We start from the raw sequence: 19,695 nt of genomic DNA, 5'->3' as shown, positions 1-19,695 counted from the left end.
ATAAATCTATATTATTTATAATGAATGACATATTATAGTAAAGCGTAGTACACCTGGAGGAGATTGTGAGTCGGGACTGCCCCGGGTGCTCGGGCTCGCGGCTTGCATCTTCTACTGCTCTGAAGTGCTCTGTGTGTATACAAACGGGTTATTGCGGCATATTCAAATAAATGTGCATACTTGTTAAATTAATAAAATAAACAATATCAATATGTTCTTTTTAAGTATCATCGTTAAATAAAAACATATTTGTGAAAAATAGAAAACTTAAAGCGATAATAGTTAATGCCAAAAATTTAAATCAACGACATCTGTTGAGAAAGTATTTTAAACTCGCCAATAGTAATTGTAACAGTGCAACATTTGTGATAACACGAGTTCCCTAGAATCCATGTTACCCTTTTGTTAACTCAACACTGTTTTGTGAATAGATATTGTTATTTTGTAAATTTACTTCCAGGCGTATGTATACCTAGAAATAAGTTAGAAATGGACACGTGCACGAAATCACTGGATACTGCACGGTACAATGTACTTATTGTAATTACAAACACACACAACTCATAGCACTGGACACATTGAGTTTTACGTTTTTAACAACGTTCGCGTTAATAAAATGTTTGTAAATAACGCAGACGAGAGAGAGCAACTGTGCGTGAGGCCGGCGCCGGAGTCACTCGCTCAACACTGGAAAGTAGGCGAGGCAGCGACCCGGCACCCGGTGACGTCACTCCGCCGCGCCTCACCGCAGACTTCACTCACAAGAATGTACGCTGATCATAAATTTATGTAAATGCATTACTTGAAAACGGACTGCTTAACTGTACTTACTGCACGTTATCGGAGTAGTTTTATTGTGTTAGGTTAGACGGCAAAAATACAAGCGTCATTACCGCGGCCCAACTTGAGACCTGTGCTCAGCAGCAGAGAGAGTACGCGCGCGCCGCCCGGGTCGGGGTCGTCGACCTGTTGTTAGACTGTTAGTGCATGTGACGACGAAAGCGATGATCGCTGCGATTGTTATTATGCACTTCCATACGCTTAGGGCTCAGGGTCCTGTTGTCTAGATCAGTGGTGCACAAACTAGGGGTCGCCACCTCTGTGAGAGTTTTTATTTTCCGACCTTTTTTTTTTTTTTTTTTTTTTTTTTTTTTTTTTTTTTTTTTTTTTTTTTTTCCTACCTAAGCTGATAGCCCTAGCGGCTATTTCAGCGTAGCCTTAACTTTAGTAGGTGAGCTCACGGGGCTCAAACCTGACGATGTTGCTAACACGAACCCTAGCAAGAGTCGTGCTTCGCAGAATCTACCACCGGATCGGAAACGCGACCCACTGAGAAGATCCGGCGAGAAACTCAGTGGGCTGTGTCTGAGAGTTAATTTACTCGTCGAGCCCTTCGTCGCAAGCGACGGGTTCGACGAGAACGGTGACCGGTGCTTGAAGTACCTAAGAGCACCGTTAGTGGATCAGGAGGATCCGAGATGACGTGTTTAGGGCGACGTCGACTGCTTTCCATTCTGTCCGCAGGATCGGGAATGTAGTTACCGGCGGCCACGATGAGAGGGTTCTCGTGTCGTGCCGCTTTATCGAAGTGGCGCATGGACGCCGACTGAAGATACTTACTGATGGACTCTAAGTCCAGGTCGTCATGGAGGTCGACGTTCCTGACGAACCACGGGGCTCCGACGGCTATCCTGCAAAAACGGGATTGAATAATTTGAAAGGATTTTAAGTGTATGCGGGCCGCGTGAGCGAACACTACACTTGCATAGGTCATGACGGGGCGTATGCAAGTTTTGTAGAGTGTCACCTTATTTCTAAGGGACATTTTACTTCGCCTACATATCATCGGGTAGAGACGTCCTAGAATGAAGGCGGCACGGTCGCGTACCGTCTTGATGTGGGGGCGGAATGTCATCCTACTGTCGAGGGTGACGCCTAAATATTTGACCTTCGGGGCCCACGGTATGGGCTGGTCGAACATCGTGATTGGGCGAACGGCGGGGGCGGGGTTATTGACGCGCCTAGTCGGGAGAGGGATGCTCAGCGTGGTGTTCGGAGGGCGACCCCTTTTGAAGAGCACCGCTGTGCTTTTCGTGGGGTTAATGTCGATTTTCCGACCAATTTAGCACAGGGCTTCCTAAACTTATTTTGTCTACTGCCCACTTTGACAATAAATTATTTTTTAGCGCCCCCGTTTTTTCACCTACTCAAAAACCAATAACTGTAGCGAGAGCTCAGTCGGTGTCTAAGAGCCCTTCTAAATGAAATTACAAATCACCTCCCAAGCCCCTACACAACGCCCCCCTTTGGGCCTGCAGCGCCCACAGCAGGCGTTATCGCCCATTTTGGGAAAGGTTGATTTAGCAGCTCGTAATTTACCAATCCTAATCCCTTCAAATACAGAGCATAACTGTCGAGCCATAGATATTTTGCTTTGGAGTCGATTTTGACGTCTATAGCACCGGTTGACCAAGCCCAGCGTGTATTTTTCTCCTCGAAATTATCGTAATATATGGATATTAGATTACATAGATAGATTTGATTAGTGATGGTATTCTTCAAATTTATGACTCAGTCTTCCCAATATGACAATTTGTGGTGTTGACAATTTTTTTTCTCTCCACTGTAAGGGTCGCCGTTGAAATAAATTAGCGCACCGCTGGTCTATATTGCACACGAGGTGGTAGGCGATTATTTCATAAATGTAAAAACGCACGAGTAGGTGATATGGATATTACAATAAAATGATTTACATGACTTCGATTAGCAGTCATTGATCCAAGATCCTAGGACAACACAAGCCTAATTAAACCACAGGTATTCAGCCATGTCCAAGTAATGACGTCAGACGTTTCTCTTCTTACGTTTAACAAATGCATAAGATTAAAGTTGAGAGAAGATAAAAGTATTGAATTTATTATCGATGTTTTGGTTGTTCGAAGCCACTACTTGTCACTATTAGCCGCTTAATAATTTAAAGAGACATTGTCTGATTTAGGTAATAGTGTATGTCTCTCTGTCACACTAGTTCACATTAGGACACTAGATTTGAAATAGGGTGAACATGGATAGGAGCAGCTACAATTTATTTTTTACGTTGGGGCATCCAATTTACGAATACCCGGCTGATGAGATATCAGACCGGGCTATGACGGACTCTAAGAAGACTACCGAGATAGAACTCCGATAAATCAGCCAGCGGAGGTACGCGGAGACCCGTGATATTTGAGCGCCACCGCGACCACTGACCAAGGCAACATGTTGAGAGTGTTGGCAATGTGTTGGCAAGGACACCGGCAAAGCCACCCCGCCCCGGGCGATAGACTCATCAGAGAGGGCTCACGCGAGCATGATCGTGTCGATGGTAGAGCGGCTGAAATGACAGAAATTGTGAATATTTAATATTAGAGATTAGATTTTGTAATAAACTGTTTCACTAAATTAATTCCATCTTAAATAATTGATAGCCGTATTAGGAGGTGTTGTGAATTCAATTGCAGCAGAAATATTTGAAGGGTTGGAGAACAATGGTTCTCTCGGTAATAACTGAGAATGCAGCTTCATATCACATAGAGTCGCACTACGCACTACGCACTACGCACGCTCACTATTCAACTTGTAGTTGCAAGCTCTGGCATCCGCTGCATCGTCGGTCGCCTGCTCGCCTGCGCGCCTGCTCGCCTGCTCGCCTGCCCGTCATCAATACACAATACATCGTCTTGTGTCTCAGAACGAGTAAATACGACAAGCGGATACGCACACGAGTTACATTTCACTGCCGAGTTAATGTTCTCCATAAAACTGGCTTTAACTGATCTATCCCAGTTCGTACGGATCACGTCCAATCTCAACCACGCGACGGAACGTCACGGGTTTTTCAATTTACAGTTAAGTCCGCAGCTCGAGCCACAAGGGAGCACAGGACTTTATGTCCTCTGCCGTCATTGGTGGGCACTGTCACTCGTGAAATGTTATCTTGTTTATTGCTCATTACATCCTTTGAAATATCAGGGCGGTGGGAGCGAGCGCCCATAAACTAAGCAGTAATTACGTGTTTGATCTTTGTTTGGTTTCCCTATCTGAATAAATGTCAGATTCGTCATCACCAATCGCGAGTACTTCGGTGTAGCGTTCTATGCTCTAGAAAGAATATTATAATTCAAAGCAGTCACAGTACAGAATCAGATTATACCTTATTCATGGGACATCAATGCTGCAGAAACCATATTATGCAATAGAATAATTCTAACTGTAATAACTTTATGCACACAAAAGTTTATTTCATTAATTATTGTTATACAAGAGCACGCGGCGGGCTCCACGTGAGCTCGCCTGAAGTTCCGTACTCACTCACGCAGTACGTCCCTGAGCAGCTGTAGCACGCCCGCGGCCGCCAGTGACCTCGGATTAAACCTTCAATCTTGTTACAAGTGATCATAGACGAACTCCTCTGTCTCGGCGCCACGCACTGCCCTGTCTCACGCTACGCGTAATGCGACAAACTGGATTATCGCTACGAGAAGCTTTACAAGTTTCAAGAGATTATTTTATAAGAGAGTCGCGGGGCGGTGCGCTGGTAGTCTAGCCGCAGAGCTGGTAGTGTACACGCCGGGTCAGATAAACGAGGACATCGGAAACTAAAATGGTTTACAATTTCAAAGTGTTCAAGAAGTGCGCGCCCAACGGCAAGCTGACGCTGTACGTCGCCAAGCGGGACTTCGTGGACCACATCACGACGGTGGAGCCGATCGGTATAGCTCCCCGTGAATTTATTTCTCGCAGAGTCAACGTCAGATCGTAGTCGTGACATTGCCTGTCTGCTCCAACTGCTCGTCGGTCTACTGATGAGTGTGACACCGACTGTAACTGTTGTTAAGGTTGCTTGTTTCCAGAAAATGTCACAAAGTGCGGTATTCCATCAACAACATTTTTACACCATCATTAGTAAATTTTCTTTTCTTCTTGGACACGTTTTTGACAAAACTAGTCATTAAATAATTAAATTCCTTATTTCAGTTTGAACAGCTGAGTAGTTAAAAATTTATTTAAATATTTTTTAATTTAAATAGTGAATCAATTATTATTTCTGTAACTTTATAAATTATTACAATCTACTTACAGATAATAAATCGTAGTAAGTAACACGTGTATACAGCGGAATCTTTAACTCGAATTTTGTTAAGTCGAAATCCTTTGTAAGTCGACATCCTTTTTAGCTGTTCCCTACCTCTAAACCCCCAAATACTCAGTAATATTTCGAATTATTTAGACTTTGTATTTCGAACAAAATGTTATTTCCCAATGTTTTTTTTTCCCTACCTATGCTGATAGCTTTGAGAGGCTATTTCAGCTTCGCCCTAACGTGTGTAGGTGAGCTCACAGGGCTCAAACCGGAGTGTTGTTAACACTAACCCTAGCAAGAGCAGTGCTTCGCAGAATCTACCACTAGATCCGAAACGCGACCCACTGCGAAGATCCGGCGAGAAACTCAGTGGGCTGTGTTTATAGGTTAACTCGCTCGTCGAGCCCTTCGTCGCAAGTGACGGGTTTGACGAGGACGGTGACCGGTGCTTGTGGTACCTAAAAGCACCGTTAATGGATCGGGAGGATACGTCATGACGTGTTAAACGATGACTGTTTACCATTCGGTCTACAGGATCGGGTAGTAGTTTCCAGCGGCCACGACAAGAGTGTTTTCATGTCGTGCCGCCTTCTCGAAATGGCGCAATAATGCCGACTGTAGATACTCACTGACAGAGTCGAGCGCCAGGTCATCGTGGAGATCCACGCTCCTCAGGAACCATGGTACTCCGACGGCCATCCTGCAGAACCGGGATTGAATAACCTAAAGGGGCTTCAAGTTAGAGCGGGCCGCGTGAGCGAACACTACGTTTGCATACGTCATGACGAGGCGTATGCAAGTTTGCTAGAGTGTCACCATTTTTCGAAGAGATAATTTGCTTCGCTTGCAAAGCACAGGGTAGAGACGCCCTAATATGAAGGCTTCCCAATGTGTGTGTTTTAGTGTACTTATACTCGATAACTCAAATTTAAAAAATCAGACTCTGTAAGTCCTGATAGATGGAGCGACGACCTGCGCAAGGCTAGCTGGCAGTAACTGGATGCGTAGAACCGAATATCGGGTTCAGTGGCGAGCTTTGGGGGAGGCCTATGTCCAGCAGTGGACTGCCGCAGGCTGATGATTATGAAGTCGATGACGTCATACTTGGAATTCCCCGAGCTCGAATAAGTAATTGATTCCAATAAATATACGTCAGAGACGGTCATTAGTTTGGTAGATAAACGAAATGCAGCACGATTGCAGTATCCTCGGAACTCGGCTAACCTCGTGCTACGATAGAGCCTAGCCGCTGGAGGCGCGTAGAGGCCATCACACCTACCAACCAGCCTTCTTGAAGAGCGGCGCTTCTGTCCTAAGAACGGTCATTCGTTTTCGTCGTTAAGAGAAGATTTCTAAATTGTTCTAAGACAGCAAACGTGATCGGTGTACTCAATATTCCCCTTGCGATGTCTGCCGATGGTGTTGATAATTGTGATTTCTCAATTATCAATGTGATTTATCAATTTCGTCAAATATTAAAAAGAGTAGTTAAAGCGACTTCTACTAATCCATATTTCAATAAAAATCATTCGTTGTTAATCAAATAAATCATTAATTTCTCCAACTCGCTACCCGACTGCATGCTGTATGCATCCCAAAGCGAAAGCGTACAAAATGAGAATTGAAAATAAAATCAAGTAATGTTTAACTTCGATATTATTGTTACAAATAAAATGTAAGTATAATGTACGTTTAATGTGTAAGTGTGACACCCCTGGCGCGGCGGGTCGCGTCGTGTGAGCTTCCCGCACGAGGCCGGTGAGGTGTCCGCTCTAATGCCATGGATCTCCACACCCGCCTGATCGCCTGCCTCACTAGCACATCATTGTTTCCGGATTAGTTTTGTCATTATTACCGCACCGCAATTGCAGTCAGCGGTTGGAGGCACCTTCTCTACTATATACGAGCGTCACGTTGTTTAACTAAGCTCCATGAATCTTGTGTAAATGCTTGAGACTATTTTCAGTTGTCGACCCAATCGATGCGACCCACTTTGAAACATGAGCTCGAAGTTGCAATTTTATTGTATACCGGCTATCCCACCATTTAAACTGGAATGCAAGACTGCGTCGCGGCAGATGAAGGTGGGATGGTGGTATCTACTCGACGGGTCACACAATACACTCTACCATCAGCAAATGGCTATTTGCCGTCGCAGGACGTCGATCTAATATCCAGAGGAAGCTGTTGCTCATACTCCTGTGAATCTCTTAGTCACTTTCAACGGCACCCCCGGGTAGGGGTGGGGTAGTGCTAGGTAGGTCTAAGTAGGTAGTTAGTACGTCTTATTTTTATGTTTCAGTCGCCCGCCGGCAGCCGAACAGAGCGGACGGGTATTTGGACGTATAACGTATATCTATCTGAATACGCGAGTGATTGCGCACGTGTCTATAATTTGGTTTTTGTTTTATTCAAATATTGTTTTGGGTTACCTTCAATCGAGGACGGGATTATTGACTAAATCGGGACTGCGCTCGGGCGCAGTCCGTCCGTATTCTGGTCAATGAGGTGTACGACTATAATCCTAGTGCACTATGAGTGAAAAAGCAAACGAGACTGTTGAGAGCAACAAGATGGAAGCTAATATGAGTAGACAAAATATGGAAGATGAACGAATACAATCAAGAAGGAATGAAGACGAAGAAAGTATTGATGAACAGCACAATAAATCTGGAGAAGTAGAAGAAGAAGACTTGATGGAGACTGAGTACAATATTAGACAAAATGAAGAGAATGAAGAAGATTGGACAGTAGTAAAGAGGTCCAAGGCAAAACGCTGGAAACCGAACTCCGTTGATGTTTGCATCTCGAGCAAAAATCAGCTACCAAAACAATTCGCATTGGCCAAATTATTTCATCGACTTAATATTGGTGGTATAACTCGTGTGAAATATATTAATGCTTTTAAAGTCCTTCTAGCATTTGAGGACATAGCTTTTTCCGAAAAATTCGCGGCATGTCCTGAAATTCAAGAACAAGGCTGGAGGATTCAAAATTCATGGGAAGTAAATATCTCTTATGGAATTGTCAAAAACATGGAAATAGGCATATCTGAGGATGACCTTATGGAAAACATTAAGACCAGCAATAATTGCGAAATAGTAGCGATCAAACGATTGAATAAACGGAACCCGGCTTCGCCAGGATGGATAGACAGTGAAACCATTCGCCTCAGCTTCAAGGGTAACTCACTTCCGGAATATGTATATTTATTCAATACAAGGGTAAAAGTCGAAGCATATATTTTCCCCGTAACACAATGCTCAAATTGCTGGCGTTTTGGTCATAGTACCAAATATTGCCCTTCTACAAAAATATTCTGCCCTAAATGTGGGAAACATCACCCTAATTGCGAGACCAATTCCTTCAAATGTATAAATTGTAAAGGTAACCATATGGCCCTAGCTAAGACCTGCCCAATATATTTGAAGGAAAGAAGAATAAGAGAAATCATGTCGGAATTTAACTGTACGTACCGCAAGGCTTCATTGATGTACGTACCACCTTTTTCACCAGCTGTTCACAGAGAAACGAGTGAGAATATCACTTATACAATGCAGAACACTACCTTTCCTACTGACCCACGTAATAAGAATTCATATGCATCCGTCGTGTCTAAGATAACTCAAGATGAAAATAATACACTTTTTTCTAACGAACATTTGAAGAGTTCCAAAAAAAATAAAAGAAAATCTAAAAAAAGGAAGCAACGTTTTTCGTCGGATCAGTCCATTCATGATTGGGACGCGTCATCACAAGCGTCGGAGACCAGCTCTGATACTAGTGGACCTATCAAGGAGGGAAATCAAGACGCGGGGCAGGGGGGGTCCTGTCACCCGCATATACCTTCTACTTCAACGACGCAAGATCCTAAACCACAAACGACACTACACGATACATCTAAATATTTTCGACGTGACCGTACTAGGAAGATTCACTCGGGGTCTGATATTTCAATTATGGAGGTTCTGTACAAACTTAAAGAGGTAGTATTTTGCAGTAATAAGCCTTGGAGTGTTAAATTCAAACTATGTATCAATTATCTATTAGACTGGACGATTAATGTAATGTTAATTAATTTACCAGATGCATCAACTTTTAAAAAGTGGTTTACTTTAATTTTCGATTCTATCAATGGCTAACGGATCTGACAAAATAATTTATTTTAAACTAATTCAGTGGAATGCACAAAGTTTGAGGCCCAAGCTTCTAGATTTCAAACATCTTTTAAATCAAGAAAAAATTCATGTCGCTGTTGTTAGTGAGTGTTGGTTGGAGCCACAAAGCGAATTAAGAGTTAGTGGTTACAATATTTTTAGAAAAGATCGGTGCGATGGTTACGGCGGTGTCTCAATTTTTTGTCACAAATCCATTAAGTCACAATTAATACAAACTAACATAAATTCTGGGATAGAAATTATTTCTGTTAGGCTATTTAATTGTAATTATCTAGAAAGTATTATTGGAATTTACTGCCCACAATCGGTACGTACAACCCGTAGAGATTGGGAAGCTATCTTTTCCCAATTTACCAGTAACACTTTAATTTTGGGGGACTTTAATGCCCACCACCTGACCTGGTCATATAAGACAGATAGCAGAGGGTCTCAACTGTTTGACATTGTAAACGAATGCAATTTAATTTCTCTAAATGATGGTAGTCACACACGCATTAAATTGGTAGCTGGAAATTTACAGTGTAGTAGCCCTGATATATCTTTCGCCTCTCCAGATATAGCTTTCAAATTTAATTGGCAAGTATCAAATGAGACTTTAGGAAGCGACCACCTGTGTATTAAAATTTCATCAGCATTTCGTTGTTCTTCAAATTCTTTTAAAAAACGAAATTTTAAAGCAGCCAATTGGACAGAATATAGTAGCCTGTTAACGGACTCTTTCGCTGAATTTACTCTTCCGGATGATCCTTTTACTGGTTATAATTTATTTATTGACACGATCAATAAAGCGGCAGATAAGTGTATCCCATCTATTAAGTTTTGCACAGATCCTTGTGCTAAGTTTGCCCCAAAACCTTATTGGAATCCAAATCTATCTAAATCTATTGCTTTACGTAGACGCGCGCTTGCTACTTTTAGGAAAAATCCTATTCCGTCAAATTTGATCATTTTAAATGACTGTATTAGGGAATCACAAAAACTTTTAAGGAAAGCTTCTGGAGAACATTGGCACGAATTCTGTGATTCCTTAAATGAAGTTTCACATACGAGTGAGTTGTGGAGCAAAATGAAATGGCTGAAGGGATACAAATCAGAGAGAGCTTACATTGACCCAACTAAAGCCGAAATGCTACTTAATAATTTGTGTCCTCTGTTTGTTCAATCATGTCAACCTATATTCGTTTCATCGAATCCTTTCTTAGAGGCTCCAATTACTTTAAATGAGTTAGAGGTAAATATAAAATCAAAAGATACCGCCCCTGGATGGGATGATATATCATTTTCTATGATTAAGCGATTACCTCTTAAAGGCAAACAAATACTGCTCTCTTTGTACAATAGCTTTATCTTTGGAGGCATTATTCCTGATCAATGGCGTGAGATTTATATTTTTCCGATTCCAAAACCAGGTCGTGATCCGTCCTCCGCTTCTTCTTTGCGACCTATTTCTCTTATGTCATGCGTGTGCAAAGTGTTTCATCTAATTTTATGTAGAAGATTGGAATGGTTTCTGGAAAAAAATAACATTTTCTCTAATGAAACAGTAGGTTTTCGTAAATCAAGGTCTTGTCTAGATGTTTTAAGCCGAATGGTTTCAAGAGTTCAGATTGGTTTTTCTAGAGACAATTTCACCATGGCTTGTTTTCTCGACCTGGATAACGCTTATAATAATGTGGAAATCAATGCTTTACTTAATAAACTAGATGGTCTTGGGGTAGGGGCAAAATTCTGTTTATATTTGTGGAAATTTCTAAGCCTACGGGTTTTAAAAATCAAAACTGATGACTCGTACATTAGCAGACATACAGGACGAGGTTTAGCTCAAGGCGACCCTTTATCACCTCTATTGTTTAACGTAGCAACTTACAAAATTTGTCATATTATCAAAGATATATGTGTAGCCCAATATGCTGATGACTTTGTCCTCTATGTAACAGACAGCGATATGAATACGGCTAGAAACCGTCTGCAAAGATCTCTCAACCTTGTAATAAAAAATCTAGATGAATTGGGCCTTAACATTTCTGCTACAAAAAGTAAAATATGTGTTTTTAGAAAAGGCCGGAAGGTATTACAAGCAAATATTTTAGTAAACGGTACACCACTGAGCGAAGTAGATAGTTTTAAATACCTTGGTCTGTGGATGGATAGATCTCTGAGATGGAATAAGCACATAAATGAACTTTATCAAAATGTTTGTAAATTTCTTAACGTTTTTAAAGTGTTGGCGGGGTCGGGATGGGGAGTCCACCCTGCTCATCTTCGCAGGCTATATATATCAATCATACGAAGCCGTCTAGATTATGCAAGTTGTTTCTATGATAACAGCTGTGATTCAAATTTAGTTAAACTCAGTAAAATTCAAAATCAGGCAATGCGCATTATAGGAGGCTTTGTTAAGAGTACTCCAATACATGTTATGGAGAGCGAACTTTGTTTACCACCTCTTCAGACTCGTAGAAGATATCTAGCTGGAAAATTATGGCTTAAATCTAAATCAATAACAGGCAACACCTCTATTGTACTATTAGACCAACTCAATTCCCTTATGTCTTCTAGATATTGGAAAGACAAAAAGACACCACTGCTAGTTTGTATTCATAACAGTTTCCGCAACATAGTCATCCACTGTAGAGATCAGTTAGGAATGTTCGCTTTAAGATTATGGATCAGTGCATACAATCTATGCGACCTAATTAAACTTAACATTGAAGGAATGAATGAACCTAAGCGTAGTTATAACCATTTTATGTTACGTAACAGCTGCGTACGTCATCTAGAGAACCACTATTCATCCTACTACCATTTGTATACAGATGGATCAATAGAAAATAATCTAAATATGGGAGCTGCTATATTTGACCCACAAACCAGAAATTGTATGAAATTCAATATTATCTCAGATGTACGAGTGTCAATTATGCACATAGAACTACTAGCCATTTTAGAATCTATATCATATGCTAGCTCAGTGGACTCTGATAAGTTTGTAATACTTACTGATTCTCGTAGTTCGCTGCAACACTTAAACCGATGCGTTTATGGTGTTAGGGGCAATCCAGTTGCTTATACAATTATTGAGCAGATATATAACTTAAAAGCGAACGGTAAAGAAGTGATATTGCAATGGATACCTTCTCACATCGGTTTGTGTGGTAACGAAAGGGTGGATAAGTTAGCTAAGGAAGCGTCTAGTGATGGTGTACCATTGAACATAGTTCCTAATTATACCGATTGTGTCAACTTAGTAAGAGAGGAATGTTATCGTCTATGGAAGGTATATTTCGATGAAAGGTCTTTGGAAAAAGGCGTGTGGTACAAAACAATTCAAAGTCTACCATGGAAAACGCCATGGTTTGATTCTTGTAACCTTAATAGAACCACCCTAGTGACTGTTTTCAGACTTCGTTCCGGGCACATCCCACTCAATAAATTTGCTCATTTAATGGGGAAGGCTCCTGATCCCAAATGTTCAGTTTGTGATGTAGTGGAAGACGCTTTTCACATTATGATGGAGTGTGCGCGGAATGATGATTTGAGACAACAATTCTTTGCAAAACATACAGATTTCCGACAAGTTGGAGGTGTAAATTGCGTATTAGCCTTTCCGGAGTCCGAAATGGCTAAGTCACTTTATAAAATAGTGTTGGTGGGCCTTCAGAGACGATAACAGTTTTCTTTATTTTTTATATAATTTTTTGTTACTATCTTTTGTTGCACAATGGAGTGACATATTCACTAGGTGAATAATCTCCTTAAATAAAGATTTAAAAAAAAAAAAAAAAATTTTTATGTTTCCTACGAAGTACGATAATTTAGCTACTAAATAGTACAAACACCATCTAGAATAACATTAGATTATTTCTCGTTTCCCAATAATGTGAGTTGTCTCTTTCAGACGGCGTGGTGTTGCTGGACGAGGAGTACGTCCGCGGGCGCAAGGTGTTCGGTCAGGTGGTGTGTACGTTTCGCTACGGGCGCGAGGAGGATGAGGTGATGGGGCTCAACTTCTACAAGGAGCTGTTCCTCGCCTCCGAACAGATCTACCCGCCGCCCGAGAAGCGATCCTATGAACTGACTCGCACGCAGGTACTGAGGACTGTCGTTAATACATATGTTCTTTAGTATTATAGTTGTTGCATTAGGCACGAAGGTGAACGAGTCCACGGCCCTTCTGATGTTGTTACGGAAGCCCATAGCCATTACATGGTTCAATGCGGCCATCCACTTTAAGACATCACTATAAAGTAAATTTCATTGTATCACGGTTGCCTCATCTTTGAAATCTGGACCGCCACCGCTTCATTTAAGGAATAGGCAAGGTGGCGCCTAACCGCACGGACTCACAATGTATGCTGAGTAACACTATAGATGAAACCTTCTCGATTCAATGACCGACTAAAGGCTAGTAACAATAAACGCGTTGTGGTCCGTACGGCTGGGTCGCGCCGAGCTCATCTACTACCTCTCGACATCTCCAGCTCGTTCACTCTCGCTATGTGCGTAACATACAGTCGTTTTTTCTAGAGATAGATAGCCTAAGCCGGGCCCGATTTCAATGATCTTTCCGTACCGGCTGATTGATTGCCTTAGGTTTTATTTTCCGAAAGTTTGTAGCCCTGGCTCTGATGTGACTGAAAATGTCAAAAACTGCTGACCGAGGTTGGCTATACCTTTTAAACCGACTTAAAAAAATGAGGAGATTAACAATTGGACTGTATTTTTTATGCGTGTTACCGCAGAACTTGTTTGTGAGTGAACTGAGTCTGATGATTATTTTTTATTTGGAAGCAGGTGCTTCTCACATGGTCCTATTTAAATTTTGTCCATATCTGAAAAAGGTGGAAACAACTGCAATTTTATGAAATGTTAGAATTTTTCAAGAAAAATTACTGCAGGAATATAGGATATGGATACAGAATATAGATGGTACCTACCTAAGGTGTACAGTTTTTTTTCTAGAAAGAAACAGAACAGAGTACTACTAAGTTGGTGTGGCCTGAGCGTCATCCCTGTTTCCTTTTAAAGACTATCATTAATCCATTGTAAACTGATCACGAGCGTCAGTTCCTCACGCCCAGTCACGCAGTGCATTCCACTGTCAGTGATCATTTTGTACTATTTATTTCCATCATTCCACATGATCGAAAGCATATATAAACCTCCTACCTAGATGATTTCTGGGCCGCGTGTGGCGACAGAGCCATCCTTTCCTCAGAGTCCATTGTTTAGTTGCATCTTGGTTCTTCTATTGAGATGAGCGGAGCTACAAGAATAAAAAATAAAATATAATATAAAAATATGGTGCACAAAGGAGCGACTGATGAAGAAACTGGGAGAGACGGCGCACCCGTTCCACCTGACGGTGCCGGCCGGCGCGCCCGGCTCCGTGACGCTGCAGCCCGGCCTGGAGGACGAGGGCGAGCCTTGCGGGGTGCACTACTACATCAAGCTCTTCGTAGGAGATTCCGAGATAGACAGGTCCCACCGCAGGTAGGTGAAGCGAGATTAGAGCAGCTTTATTCAAAGATACGTCACCTTTTGTAAAGCACTGACGAACGTTTTCCATCCACCAGTCGCGAAGTTATACTTTTCGTTAAGTACACTTCATGAGATTGAGCCCGCTCGAGATCTTCACCACATTTCCACTTGACCTATAGCTGTAGAAAGTTGTGAAAATATCAACACAACTAGAAGTTCAAGCACAGCTACAGTACTGCTGGTAGTTCATAGTACAAACTATACATACCTAGAGTATATATGTACCCATAGTACCAACATTAAATGATATTACAGTACATTTTGGTTGAATCGTCATAACTTAATGTAGTTAGGTTACAGTTACGGTCAACTGAAAATGAGCGAATTCGGATTAGTTTGTTTACTATACAAATTTATTTATTTAAAGATGTATGTAAATGAAGCTATTTAAATATTATATAATAAATTTAATAAATAAAAATATTTCAATTAAAGAATAATAAAATTAATTTCATATTGTTTTTTACTCACTATTTAAATAAGTAAATTTACTGACTGATATTAACATATTTTGAAACAGAACTAACATGTGGCAGTACAGTGATAGCCCGCGGCTGTATACTATACTGCCAATGTTTTTTTATTGAACGTACTCACGTATGACACATCTAGTGGTAAAAGGTCACCAGAGCCCATAGATATTAACCACGTCAATCGTCAATGCCACTGCCCATCTTGACACATGAGTTCTAAGTCTCAGTTTTACAGTACAATGGTTGTTCCACCCTTCAAACCGAAACGCATTACTGCTTCACAGTAGAAATAGGCAGGGTGATGTTACCTACCCGTGTGGACTCAAAGATGAAGGGTGGGGCAGCCGTTTTACACTAAAACGTAGAATTAAGGAGGAATAAAAAGAGGAAAAATATTCTACTGTTCTTGTTGCAATTTTTGTTTGCAAATGCAAGTAGAGCATATACACAGTTCCGTACTTAACTGACTGGATGTGTTTGTCAGGAGTACAATAGCGCTGGGCATCCGCAAAGTGCAGTACGCGCCTTCGAAGCCCGGCCCGCAGCCCTGCACCGTCGTGCGGAAGGACTTCGTGCTCTCTCCGGGACAACTAGAGCTCGAACTTACTTTGGATAAGCAGGCGGGTACACTGAGATGCACCTTACAATCCGGGTCTACGATAAGCGCTGACATGCAAGCTTCTTCCATTCCACATCTACGAAATAAGCGAATAAGAAATAAGTATTTTTTAAATTGAACATTAAGGTAGGGTGGTAGTCTGGTGGGAATGAGTTATGACGTGTGTCCGCAGCTGTACATGCACGGCGAGACGGTGGCCGTGAACATGAGCGTCCGCAACCACAGCAACAAGGTCGTGAAGAAGATCAAAGCGAACGTGGTCCAGAGCGTCGACGTGGTGCTCTTCCAGAACGGCCAGTACAGGAACGTGGTCGCCAGCATCGAGACCCAGTGAGTAGCTCAGTGACTAGCGCTCGTGAACCGGGAGGCGATGCGCACTGGCTCCTGTGCGTCGCGGCGACTGTGTATTATAATTCACATGCCTTAAGTGTAAAATTACTTGACGCAGTGAGATTTTGAATCTTATCTTGAACGGTTTTAAAATAAAAGCAAAAATGACTAATAAGTCTATAAGACTAAATGAAGTCGTCGTGGCTGGTGCGGGTCTGCGTCAATACAAAAACTTTTGGAGTCGTTCATGTAGTACACGACACCAAGTACAAACAATTTGTGAAATAATCTTAAGTATTCTTAGATGATATACGGGCTTTCACAGGAACAGCTCCGAAGCAGTGTTAACAATATATCAGTCGAGTTACCTTAAGTTTGATTTCAAGTATAACCATATAAGAATTGAGAATGAAGAGTTCAGAATTAGACTCAATGGCACCGGTTACAATATGTACGATTATACTGTGAGGGGTTCTGTCGTGGTCGCAGGGACGGGTGTCCGCTGCAGCCGGGCTCCAGCCTGCAGAAGGTGCTGCACCTGTCGCCGACGCTGGCCTCCAACAGGGACAAGCGCGGCGTCGCCCTCGACGGACAGCTGAAGCGCGCCGACACCACGCTCGCCTCCACCACTCTGTGAGCAACACTCATTCATAACTACTAGTGGTCCCGCACTTGTCGAAATTAGACTATAATTAATTGAAATTATACTTTTGAACATTAATATGGTTCTTTTGTCAAATACTACACTATAGACAAATCATATTAAAGATAAACTATAATAACCTATTCTCAATTTAACACACAGACTCTAAGCAATAACAAAAAATTGACAGTAAACGAAGAGTATTTATATGTGTGTGTGTCAAATACATGGTAGTTTGTGTAATGTTTTTTATTGATTTAATGAACCTATTATTAATGCATAATTTAAATGAAATATTAGCATTATGTACTCCTTCTCTATATTCTCTTGGGAAATTTCATACTCCTCCGTCCGCGCATTTTTCGTAAAAAAGGGTAGGTACAAAGTTTTTGCTTCACGTATTAATATATAGATAATTAAGCTTGTATATCAGTTATCACAGATTTGACTGTTTTAACTCTTTTGTATAAACGATGTAGATGTTTTGTAATACACCTCTTTAAAATCAGAACAATAAAGTGATCTCATGCATTTTGTGTCCTTTGTGCGGTAAATTAACAATAAACAATAAATTATAGAAGACAGTAAACAAATTTAATTTAAAGCAAATAATTACTGAAACAACAAAATAGAATATGTTGTGGTTTGAAATATATAATATGTATATTTTTTTTATTGCTTAGATGGATGGACGAGCTTAAGGCCCACCTGGTGCTAAGTGATTACCGGAGCCCATAGACATCTATATATACAACGTGAATGTTGCTAGCTACCTTGAAACATGAGTTCTAAGGTCTCAGGTTTTACAGAACAATAGCTGCCCCACCCTTCAAACTAAAATGTATTACTGCTCCACGGCAGAAATAGGCGGGGTGGTGGTACCTACCCGTGCGGACTCACAAAACATCCTACCACTAGTAATTTCGCAAATTATAATTTTGGAAATCAATCGTGAGTATTTGTTAAGGACGTACATATGTATAGGTATATCATTGCGACAATTGGAACCTGCCAGCGGGGTACGTATGCGCCGGGCGTCTTATCCTTTAAGCCACGACGACTTGCAAATGGAAAGGAGTTTGTTAAATTGTTAAGAAAAATAAAGACAACAGAATATTAGGAGGTTTGCCAAATTTTACACCTAATTTACAGTGTTAAAAGTGAAGCCCTTCTTTCAAAAACTTTAAGGAGCCAACCTTCGTACAGTAAATCGTGTTGTATGTAATACCTACCTACATATTGCACAGGCTGCTGGAGCCGGAGCAGCGTGACGCGTTCGGCATCGTGGTGAGCTACAGCGTGAAGGTGAAGCTGTACCTGGGCGCGCTCAGCGGGGAGCTCGTCGCGGAGCTGCCCTTCATCCTCATGCACCCTAAGGTCTGGACGCGAGGCGCCACTACTTTAACAATCATTAGTAGATTCTGTAACTCTTTTTATGACATCAATCAATATAATATACTTAGCTTCTTTCTAATAGAGTCATGTTTCATTATTTTGGCAAGCGCTTAAAGCACTACTCAGCTTAAAGATTTTTTTCGATCTCAATTTACATACACCGTTATTACAACTGTCTTTTCTCACTCCGAGAAGGCTGCACGACATGAAGACGTTGCCCTAAAGACGTCATTACGGATCCCGATACATTAACGGGGCTTTCAGGAACCACAAGCACCAGTCACCGTCCTCCTCGAACCCGTCGAAGAGCTTGACGGGCGAATTAACCCATAGACACAGCCGATTTAGTTTCTCGCCGGATCTTCTCAGTGGGTCGCGTTTCCAATCCGGTGGTAGATTCTGCGAAGCACTGCTCTTATTAGGGCCAGTACTAGCAACACTTCCAGTTTGAGCCCCGTGAGCTCACCAACATACGTTAGGGTGAAGCTGAAATAGCCTCTAAAGGCTATCAGCATAGGTAGGAAAAAGTCTTTATTTTACCTGACCACACCGCTTAGCAACATTCTCCACTGACGCACCGTTTGATAGCCGCAGGAGCAACATCGGTCTCATTAAAAATTACAACATTATTCAAGTCGCAAACCAAGAAATAAGAGCTTCCACTATATGTTCACACACGGACCATAAAGTTTAAATTTTTAAATATTCTATTTTTAACGTCTTTTTCTTGTGAAAAACGATATTTGCGATGAGAAGCGAACTTCCGTGGACGGGGCGCACAGTCAAGAGCAGCGACGGTGATGATGTCCCTCCGACCCCGGGACCCCTCCATCTCCTCCAATTCCTCCACCCGTCTCTCATCATAGCTCTTAACTTGATATTTTATCTTCATTGTGAAGTGCATGTGGTTACCGTTCTGTTATAGTTTACATTCATTTTGTATACTTTTGTTATTCAGGAGGGACGGGCCAAGGTGATCCACGCTGACAGCCAGGCCGACGTGGAGATGTTCCGCCAGGACACCGTGCACCATCAGGAGAGCATCGAGGTCTATTAGACGTGTCTCTTCCTACGTGAATCAAAGAGAAATAGTTCTACTGCATCAGTGAAAATGATGTATTTTTATTGTAAGAATTTGCATTATTTTTGTGATGCGTTGTTTGAACCAGTCGCTCTTTTAGGCTGCAGATTGTAGCCGGTTTGTTAAAACCATAATCATATGCGTTTGAGAAATGTATTTGTTACACCTGATTGCAATCTATATTTTAAGATATTTAAAGGATCTCATAAGTATATTGTAATAATATCAGTATTTATAAGTATAATAATAATAATAATGATAAAAATGCAATATTGTGTCAAAGTAAGTAATATAAAAACATTACTTAAATACA

General features: G+C 41.4%; 2 protein-coding genes across 7 annotated transcripts in view; one reads left to right on the top strand and one right to left on the bottom strand.

Annotated features, from left to right (window-relative positions):
* The window catches only part of LOC101741715 (glutathione hydrolase 7), a 9,731-nt gene extending 8,663 nt beyond the window's left edge, over nt 1-1,068 (bottom strand). For 2 of the 4 annotated variants that reach the window (XM_038021864.2, XM_038021869.2), the window contains exons 1-2: nt 473-689; nt 54-129 (exon numbers count right to left, since the gene is read on the bottom strand). In XM_038021864.2, the coding sequence (XP_037877792.1) occupies nt 54-108 (55 nt within the window). In that variant the 5' untranslated portion in view covers nt 109-129; nt 473-689. Of the gene's footprint in view, nt 1-53; nt 130-472; nt 690-831 lie in introns of those variants that run through there. The other 2 variants (XM_038021866.2, XM_062668403.1) reach the window with 2 other exon arrangements.
* The window catches only part of LOC101739637 (arrestin homolog), a 22,377-nt gene extending 2,682 nt beyond the window's left edge, over nt 1-19,695 (top strand). Inside the window, exons 1-8 of one of the 3 annotated variants that reach the window (XM_062668405.1) lie at nt 627-768; nt 13,199-13,389; nt 14,615-14,793; nt 15,799-15,934; nt 16,106-16,263; nt 16,753-16,896; nt 18,154-18,283; nt 19,260-19,695. In XM_062668405.1, the coding sequence (XP_062524389.1) occupies nt 13,297-13,389; nt 14,615-14,793; nt 15,799-15,934; nt 16,106-16,263; nt 16,753-16,896; nt 18,154-18,283; nt 19,260-19,358 (939 nt within the window). In that variant the 5' untranslated portion in view covers nt 627-768; nt 13,199-13,296 and the 3' untranslated portion in view covers nt 19,359-19,695. Of the gene's footprint in view, nt 1-626; nt 769-4,264; nt 4,752-13,198; nt 13,390-14,614; nt 14,794-15,798; nt 15,935-16,105; nt 16,264-16,752; nt 16,897-18,153; nt 18,284-19,259 lie in introns of those variants that run through there. The other 2 variants (XM_004925776.5, XM_062668404.1) reach the window with 2 other exon arrangements.

This window comes from Bombyx mori, chromosome 4 (assembly GCF_030269925.1).
Source record: "Bombyx mori chromosome 4, ASM3026992v2".
Taxonomy (NCBI): domain Eukaryota; kingdom Metazoa; phylum Arthropoda; class Insecta; order Lepidoptera; family Bombycidae; genus Bombyx; species Bombyx mori.
This window is presented reverse-complemented; position numbering and strand designations above follow the sequence as displayed.